The sequence below is a fragment of the Portunus trituberculatus genome, chromosome 41 (assembly GCF_017591435.1).
Source record: "Portunus trituberculatus isolate SZX2019 chromosome 41, ASM1759143v1, whole genome shotgun sequence".
NCBI classification, from domain to species: domain Eukaryota; kingdom Metazoa; phylum Arthropoda; class Malacostraca; order Decapoda; family Portunidae; genus Portunus; species Portunus trituberculatus.
In genome coordinates this window covers 36,740,539-36,750,538 of record NC_059295.1, presented here as the reverse complement: position 1 = coordinate 36,750,538, position 10,000 = coordinate 36,740,539, and the positions used below count along the sequence as shown (strand labels likewise).

Below are 10,000 nucleotides of genomic sequence, written 5' to 3'. Positions count from 1 at the left end.
GAGGATTTCTTTCTATCATTTCCTCCCTGTACATTCCCTCCCCTCAGCTTTATCACTCCTGCCAGCTCAGGTGTAAAAAAAACAGGTGAGATAGGGACTCGTTACCTGGCTGCCTTACCTGGTGGTTAGTCCAGTGTCTGCTAATGATAACTAGAGGGAAACACACAGGCTTAGTTCGAATAGCTTCTCTCACCTAGTAATTTCTCTCCTCGTTGAAAGTGTTAATGCAACTCGTCTCCCTCTGGCTCCTACTCGTTCGCATATACAACTGTACCTTCCCTCCTTCCGTCCTCCGCCTTTCATCATCATCAGCATTACTGTTAGCATGCACGCCCGTCCTCCCGCTCCACTCGGCTGCCGCTCTTTTGCATCAACATTGTGTAACGCTTAAGCCTCCCCTCCGATGCTCCAAGTCCCGATTTTAAAGTTATTTCCCGTCATTTCACAGCGAAGATTACTACTCGCTGGTATGCATCTTTTGGTGGAAGTCATGTCTCGTTTGTCGTGTTTTTTTTTTCTCGTTGTTGTTGTTGTTGTTGTTGTGTGAATATTACTGGGTGCTCTTTGTCCCATCCTTATTATGTCTGTCTCTGTCTCAGTCTTTGTTGCTTCAAGTGGATGGGTTTGTTTCTCTCTGTCTCTGTTTGTCTGTCTTTGTCTACGTATCTGCCTGCTTACCTCTCTCTCTCTCTCTCTCTCTCTCTCTCTCTCTCTCTCTCTCTCTCTCTCTCTCTCTCTCTCTCTCTCTGACACCACATCCCATTTTAAAAAACTATCATCATGGTGTAGATTTATTTGCCAAACACTACTATTTAGTGCTACAGTGCTGCTTGTAGTAACCTTTAACGGTGACTGCCTGTTGCTGGTGTTACCTCACCAAGCCACCAAACCACCCTGCCACTTACGACCATATTATGAAACACTTCCATCCGCACCTCGTCTACATTCAATAGTCCAACTTGAAGTGAAATAGGCTTTTAATGGTGTATTTTACGCTTCAAGTGACATGGTAACAAGATTTCTACGTTGGTAATAGAAGAAACACTCTCGAGAACGCGGCAATTCCACTCTGTGACCTTTGAAAATAGTCGTGGTGAGAAAGAGCGGAGCGTTTCTGAATGTAGAGGTCTTTACCTGAAATGATAGTCTGCTCATTAATATCCCCCCTTGAAAAACTCATACGTGTACAAAGTAAAAATAAGCATCACATACGCCGAGTTCTTCTGATCTATTGGGGCGGAGGAAGACGTGGAGGAGTGGGCGATTGGGAGAGTTCGTTAAGCGTCACGCACGAAGAGGGGAAAAAAATCTGCAACGAAGGAAGACGAGTTTGCTGTCGAGTGCAGCGATGTTCGAACGCTTCCTCTTTATTTTCCAGTGCATTGTAATCCATTTGTATTACGAGAGAGAGAGAGAGAGAGAGAGAGAGAGAGAGAGAGAGAGAGAGAGAGAGAGAGAGAGAGAGAGAGAGAGACAGACAGACAGACAGACAGACAGACAGACAGACAGACAGACAGACAGAGAGAGAGAGAGAGAGAGAGAGAGAGAGAGAGAGAGAGAGAGAGAGAGAGAGAGAGAGAGAGAGAGAGAGAGAGAGTAACAATACGTCTGTACACCACTATTTCAGTCTATCCTTGGCTGTACTTTCTCTTCTCCATCTTAATATTCTTTCTTTGTTCTCACTTTCAGGAGCTGTTCCGTGACGACCAGCGGGTGACGCTCTCCCTGACCAGACTAGCGGTGGCGGCCTCTGGCAGTACCGTTGTGAAGTGATCGCCGAGCATCCGAGCTTCAGGACAGAGTGGTTCGGCGCCAACATGACCGTGCTGCGTGAGTACTGTATCTTGCTAGTGCTAGAGTTAATCAGTACTTGTAATCCTTCGCACATATTCCGTCCGTCTCCCTAATGCAAGAGTTAACCAGCATTCTCAATCTTTCATCCATATCTGTCTATTTCCTTAGTGCAAGAGTTAATCAGTGTTTTCTGTTTTCACTTTCTCTATTTTGTCTATCCTTCTAAAAGAAAAGTTAACTAATATTCCAAATCTTTCATCCCCTTTTCTGTCCATCATCCATTGCAAGATTTTTACCCTGTGTTCTCAATCTTTCAACCCTATCCTGTCCACCTCTTGAATGGAAGAGTCAACCAGTATTCTCAGTTTTTCTCCCATACTCTCTCCGCCTCTCTAATGCAAGAGTTAACCAGTATTATCAATCTTTTATCCCCTTTTCTGGTAAACTCTGAAACTCTCTGCCTGCTTTTTATTCCCCTGTACTTATGACATGAACTCTTTTAATAAGGTGATTTCAAGACATTTTTTTTACTTTTTGTACTATTTGGAGATTGGTACCTTCAATGTGGTATTTTTTCAGATTTTTCTTGTAGCCCAGGGCCCCTTTTCCATTAAAAAAGAATTAAAAAGGGAATGCCGTACTCTGGAACGTTACGGGATGAGTGGGCGCTCTTAGGTTCACTCAGCCTTCAAATGGGTACAGGATAGCTTTGCATTGGAACGTAAAGGCGGTGGAGAAAGGAGCTGGCCACCATGATACATATGCTGAGTTAGGAAGAGGCGCTACCTAACTTACGCTACGATTATACCTACCTTCTTGCCAATCGTCTTATTTAGATGTTTCAGTGTGTGTTTGAATATTTGCCTGTCTGCCTCTCTCTCTCTCTCTCTCTCTCTCTCTCTCTCTCTCTCTCTCTCTCTCTCTCTCCCCAGTCACTGCATCATTCCCTGCCACGCCTACCGCCACACCCACATTCATTCCCTTATGCAGCTCACCAATACCTCGCTGCTTCATCACATCCCTCCCTCACCATCGCTTTCAAAGCACTCACTCCCTCCCCTTCTGTCTTTTGGCCGCCCTTTCCATCTCATTTTCTCTAACAATACACGAGCTAGTACAGATGCATAGGATAAGATATAAAAGACAGGGATACGGGGAAAGGTGAGATAATTAAGGGAGGGTTGGAAGTAAGATACACAAGAGAGAGACAGAGAGCGCGCGCGGGAGAGAGAAAGAGAAAGCCTCACAAGAGCATAATGAAAGGGACGAAGCCTGGGGGACGGCGGCTCTGCGTCAACACCATCGAGGCTGCTTGAAAGGGACGACGGGGCTGAATGGGCCGTGACGAGGAACACACGGGGATACTGATGGCTAGACGCTAAGGGAATAAGTGGGTAGGAGGGGGGAAACGCGAGGACAAACAAGGACACAGGAGGCACTGGGCGTCTAACAGCGTGTGGGCAGATGAGGACATGGGGCTGAGGGCGGCAGAGGGAAACTAGAACACTCACGCTAAGGAATAGGGTAAATGGGGTGTGTCGTAAGTAAATCTAACATATGGAAATCAGCGGCAAGATCCTGCGAGTTAGTAATCAGAGAAGAACAAAGAAGTAAAGCCACGCGTTTATGAATTCTTTTAGCTTCCATTACGTCCTTGTGCTGTTTGTGCTCGCTTATGTGCCGTACTGTGTTGCCTGTGTTTGCCGTGCTGCGTTTGCCTACTCGTGTTCGTCGTCGTCGTCTTCTCTTCACTCAGCATCTTAATTAAAAAAGTATAGAATGATGTGAGAGGGCGTTGAGTAGAGGGACGCCAGACTACTATCTTCTGTTGTGGCGGCGTCGTGGTGTCTGTCACCGCCACTCACACCCTCATCACCGACGCCCATCATCTGCTCCTTCACTTCCCAACAAGACCTCTCACTCTCACTTATTTACTCTCTCTCTCTCTCTCTCTCTCTCTCTCTCTCTCTCTCTCTCTCTCTCTCTCTCTTTCCTACATTTCTTTGGCACAGAGTTGCTTTTTGTTACTTTCTCCTCCTGTTGCTTTCTGTCCCCTGCCGCTGCCGGTGCCTGGGTCTCGTGCGTGCGTGCCGAGCTGGAATCAGAGAGCACAGGGAAGCGTGGCGTGAATGACCAATCTAGTGAGCATTATTGTAGGCAGTTAAGTGGATTACAGTCAGTTTTTCTTTGAACATTTCACACTGACACTAACTAGCTAACCATTGGGCCCTATCTGGGGCGTGGGCCGAACCGGTCAATGAATAACGCCCCATTGAAGCTAATAGCAGGTAAATAACATACTTTGCCGGTTCGCTTTATGTTTGTAATTATACATTACTTTTTTACACGCTGCCACCGATGGTTACAATTCGAGTATTTTCATAATAACAGCTATTCGCTCCCTCTCTGTCATGCAACACACGAACAGGTGGAAAGCGTTGTTTTCTGGAATCACGTGAAATCTTAAATAAGGCACACGACTGGGGACTTTTCCCTCGGTGTGAGTGGTGCTTTCTCGCGAGTAATGCATTGCTCTTTACTTTATACGGGGACAGAAAACACAAACCTGCCTGATGTACAGCGGCACAAACCTAGAGATAAATGCACACGCCCTCCATCACAAAATAATCCCGCAAAGCTGGTTCTAAAGCCTCCCTATTGCAGGATTTAAACGAAATGTGAAATGTTGGATGTAAAGCTAATAAGCTTTTCACTTTCTCACTTAACACAAGTTTGGTACATTTGATTCAACCCATGAACAAGAGCTTAGTGCATCACTCACCGATGTGTTCATTGGTTCGCTCTCAGCGCTGCTTCCGAATCTGTCGGCAGCAGCAGCTCAGGGACTAGCGTGGCGCCACGCGCGGCCCACCAATCACACCCAGCTAGGGTATTGCCAGTCCCCCGGGACAAGGCTTCAGGGCTCGGCCAGCTCACCGCTATCCTCTTAGTCCGGCTCAGTCCTACACCTCATAGTGACGCTGCTCGGACCGGACTTTGCGATTCATGTCTGAATTATTTTTGTACTGAAAGCATATCATCATCTACACTCGGCAGTGACCGCGGTGGAAATGCTGTGAGGTGAGGGTGTTGTTAATCATAGATGTGATGGCGGAGAGGTCGTGAAGCTGGGACACCTTAGGTAGTGGGGAGACGATGGGGGCAACCAGCTTACGTGACTGCCGCGACAGGCATCACCTGTCAGACACGGAGGGCCACTGCACGGCGCCGCCTGTATCTGTGTCTCAGGAAATTCGTCATGAACATTCACAAATCAGGAGAGCACGAAATAGTAAAAAAAAGACGGAATACGCATAGCGGCTCTGATATCGCTGGAATTTTCATACTCTTAGCGGTGTTCCCTGATCGCGAGGAAGGAAAATTTACATTCTCTGTACTCGCAGTTATTCTCTCGGCTAACAGCGTGAGTATTTGGCTTGAAAACACACTTTTTACCGTTTCCAATCATGAATCATACCAAATATTAATTGCTGCCGAGTGACATGAAATGGACAGTCCCTCCCTCCTCCCTTCCCTCCCCCACTGTTCCCCTCACCCGCTCCGCGCCTCTCCTCGCCACACTCGTGGGAGTCGCGTTTTCCAGTTAAACCGGTGGACGATTTTTGTATTGGGGTAATAATAGCTTCTTTTTTTTTTAGATCAATAGTCAATTTTTTTTCTCTCTCTTTATCGGTCTTTACAGATTTTCATGAACGAATTTTCACGAAACAGGGAAGTGTTCCGCTTCGCTCAGTGCCCCGGGACGCAGTCACCTGTCCCCCGCCTCATCACCCGCCCGCCTGGATATTTGTTGTTCGCCGTGAATGTGACGGCTGTGTGTTGCCTTGGAGCTTCCCGTCACGCTGCACCAGACAGTCGTGTGCCATTACTCGCATGTCACGGCTTTGAATTATAGCGTGTCTGAATTTACTTGCTTATCTATTTACCCATTTATTTATTCATTTATTCATTTATCTATTTGAAGAATTTGTGGTGTGTACAGTGTTTGTATGTGAACACACAGATGTCACGTGAATCATGTAATATCTGGCCTGGTGTTTCCCCTCACAGCGGGGAAGTGAGGGGCGCGTTAACCCTGCGCCAGGAATAGCGGTCATCACAGCGTGACGAGCTTGTCAATAACTCCGCCGCCACCACGGGGAAAATGCAACTGCTGACGTCACAGCTGACCCCCTTAAATCGACAGGGCGGCTTTCGTTGATGCCATACGCCACTCTGTGGACGCGCCAGGCGGTGAGGAGGGTGGGGAGGGGCGGTGCGTTGTATCACCTCTGTGTGTTGTCATTGGCGGCGCGTATGACACACCCACCTAATGGATGCAACCTTTCTTTCCCTCTCGAATTTTGAGGCTCCCTTGTTTGAAGAAAAATATAAATGACTGCCCCCAGGATTAGTGGGACCATTAGTGCAATTTATGTTGTGCTGGATCTCCAGTATTTGTGGTGGTGGTGGCAGTGGTGGCGGTGGTGGCGCAGTGAGCTAACACGGCCACGGCCTCCCTACTCCCTCCGTCACACTCAGGCGCTCACCCGCCAAAGGGGGGAAAACAGCAATGTTTTATGTGCATCTTATTATGAACGCGGTAAAGTTAGCCGTTTGGTTACTTTATTCAAGGATTTTCTTAATTTCGCAGACAAATGGAGAGCAGCATTATTTTTCTGGTGTCTTTACATGAGAAATGTATGTTAATTTCAATGCAGGCAAAATGTATGCTTCTGAAAAATATGTATGAAATTTTACTTATATTTAATTCTTGACTGAGCATTGAACGGGAGAAAGGAAAAGTGAAAAACACGACGAAAATTACGGGCAGGAACCGTGGAGCGTGTCGAGGGTGGCGGCAGTGGTGGTGGTGGTGGTGGGGTGAGCGACCACAACACCAACCAGAGAGGATTTCCCGACGCTGCAGTGGTGGTGGTGATGGTCGTGGTCTGCCTCCTTCCCTCGCCATGCATTATTAACAGGTGACGCCTCCTCTGGGGCCAGCTTGGACTCACCTCAAATGTTTTTCCTCGCCTGTGTGTGAGTAGTGGCGGGTCAAGGCGCGTCTCCTTCACAAATGTGATCGCTGTGCGCCAATATCGGTGGATGTGGATGTTATCATTTGTTTGTTAGTGACACGCAGCTCGATACGGACATTCAAGACAGTCATTATACATAGCTTTTTATATGGATCTTGAGAATGTTTCTTTTCTCTCTATGGATGAAGATAAGTGCTCAAAATGGGCGTTATTATAGTATTCCATTTTGCATGTCTTAAGATTGCTTCCTTATTCTTATTGATAAAGACACACAGAAGAGTCATTACTTTAGTACATCTTTTTATGTGCCTTCAGATTGCTTTCTTTCTCTATGAGACTTATGCCAACTACTCTCTGTTAAGTAAAGGAAGTTATAACAGTATCTATTACTAAAACAAGTCGACATCAGATTCTGTCATACAAACTTTATCGAATATCCTTCCTTGTGATAAGCAGTGGTGACAAAGTTTAGGTCAAGACTCAGATCACGAGCCGTGGCCTTGGGGCCTTGGCTTTACCTGTAAGACCTTCCTCACTCTCTTCCTGGTGTCTGGCTGGTCTGCTGTGGAAGGTCGGGACGTTGCAGGGAAGGGTTAGGCTACCATTGGATGCACTGCATCACTGCCTCTCGCGCACAGGTTATGACACACATCCGGAAGTAATGTGACCGTGGGGCTTACGACCTCATATACCTATTACGGAGAAATTGTTACATTCATAACTGTTGATGCGCTCCGCCAGAAAGGCAGCACAAGTGTCTTGCTCGTCAGGCACGCGGCAGAAAAGGCTGCCCATAACATGGATCTGTAGGATTTGATTAAATCATCTTATTCAAATGAAATTTCTGCACGAACTGAACTGAAATTCGTTTCAGCGAGTGAATTATTCTCTCAGAATGATGAGATGGAGTACACTGTCAATTTTATGTTCTTGCGAATCTTTTAAATGAATTCTGCTTTTATCCTCTTTCTGTGTTTTATCTTTTACAGAGAGTAAGTGAAATACTGCAGCTTTTTGTTTGATTATTACTTGGCTCGATTACGTCAACAGAAATTAGAAAAAAAGGTGAAGAGAAGACGAAGTTTCAGCAGTGATCACAAGATGTGCATCATGACGCCATTACTTTGAGATGGGAGTCATAACGTTGGAGTGGCGTCGGGACGGGGCGGGAGTGGGAGGGGAAAGCGACGAGAGTGACGAGGTGAAGGGCGCGGCGAGACGGAATCTGAGGGTTGGCGGTGCTCACGCCGCCTGCAGAGTGGAAATATGCAGCATTGGGCATCGAGGAGTGGCCATAAACATGATGATGAGGAGGAAGGGAAGGTTGTGTTGTCACCTCGCTGCTCCACACATCGAGAGTTCTAGCCACACCCGCCAAATTCTTAGTGAACACCGAAAAAAAATGGAAAAATGTCTTGCTTAACAAGAAAAAAAGAAGAAAAAGAGCTGAAACATACTCGCAAGTGTGAGTAATATATATTTTCTGTAACAGCAAGAGTGCTCGATTTTTTCCCCTCCTTTTTTTTTTAGAGAAAAGAGAGAGAAGGAAGCGAGACAGAAATAAACGAAGAGACGAAGACGTGTCTAGTGAGGATCCTTGCAGGGAATGGTACAGTCACGCGAGGGAGGAACAACCGTCCAGAAAACTGAGATTGCTGAGGAAAAAAAAAAAAAGTGAAGAAAGAAGAAAATCATAAAAGAAAAAGAAATAGATATATAATGGATTTAATGGGAATAGAAGATTACAATACTTTGCCATGACGTGGAATTTGGCTTCCGTGATCTGTAGCGCAGGAGGAACACGAGCAACAAGGAGCAGGAATCACTGGGCAGCCTGAGTGTGGCACCAGGTCCATTACGTATCGCGCCAGCCAGCAAGAAAAAGATAATAAAAAGAAATCACCGCCAACTTGTACCATTGTTATCAGATAAAATCATGGATTGTGAGTGAGCCGGAGCTTTAAACCCGGACATTAATTACCTGCAGGTGTCATAAGTGAGCCACACTGATGCCTAAATAATAATGGTGTCACGAACAATTATGATAATGTTGTGAGTGGTGGTGGTGGTGGTGGTGGTGGTGGTGCTAGGTGTGGAGGTGGTGGTGATGTCCATGAGTGTTATTAGTATTATCATTTTTATGGTAATGATGGTGATGATGATGGTAATGGTTGTGGTGGTGGTGGTGTGATGTTGTGGTGATAATGAATAGTAACAACAACAACAATAGCACCACCACCAACAACAATACTAGTGATAATAATAATAATTATCATCATTGTTATTATTATTATTATTTTTATTATTATCATTATTATTATTATACTATTATTATTATTATTATTATTATTATTATTATTATTATTATTATTATCATCATTATTATCAATATTATCATTATAATAGTAATTGTTATTATTATTATCATTATCATTATTATCATATTATGACATTATTGTAATTGTGATAGTAAAGGTAGCAAAAGTAAATGGAAAAGAATTCATAATAGCATTACAAACAATACTAACACAAAAGCAAGGTGGGGGAGGGGGCGGGGGCGGCGACCCTGTCCCGCGTCGTGTCACTCGTAATGCCTGGTGCTTTTATCGAACATTTTTCGTGGCGATGAATTTTGTGTTGAAAGTTATGCGTTTGTTGATTATAAAACCCTCCAATCCGTGAGTCCGTGAGGCGGAAAGCGTGTAGCGCTGCAGGAATGGCCGGCCGCCCGCCAACACCCAGAAAAACACAATGGTGAAGCTGCGAATGATGATGACCTTTAGACCGACTTGAGCCTCCTGCACGCGCCGCCAAAAGTTCAGGTATGGTGGTGTGGTGCATGCCGCAGATTATACGTATACACATACATGATCAGTGTGTGTGTGTGTGTGTGTGTGTGTGTGTGTGTGTGTGTGTGTGTGTGTGTGTGTGTGTGTGTGTGTGTGTGTGTGTGTGTGTGTGTGTGTGTGTGTGTGTGTGCGTGCGTGCATGCGTTCTTAATTCCTCGTCATAACAAAAGATGGCCAAGAACCATAACAAGTGAAAAGGTTCGCTAAGCGCTTCCCCGAAGATAAGAGAGAGAGGAAGAAAAACGTTTCTGAGAAAAATGCGCAACGAGGTTGGTTCTGGAAGTGACCCATGTTGCAGGAAAAATGGAAAAACAA

The 10,000-nt window shown here is 45.5% G+C and overlaps 1 protein-coding gene across 1 annotated transcript in view; it reads left to right on the top strand.

The window, feature by feature from the left end:
* The window catches only part of LOC123517115, a 219,653-nt gene that overhangs the window by 146,074 nt on the left and 63,579 nt on the right, over positions 1–10,000 (top strand). The window contains 2 exon segments of the mRNA XM_045277026.1: positions 1,690–1,753; positions 1,756–1,830. Of these exon segments, the coding sequence (XP_045132961.1) occupies positions 1,690–1,753; positions 1,756–1,830 (139 nt within the window).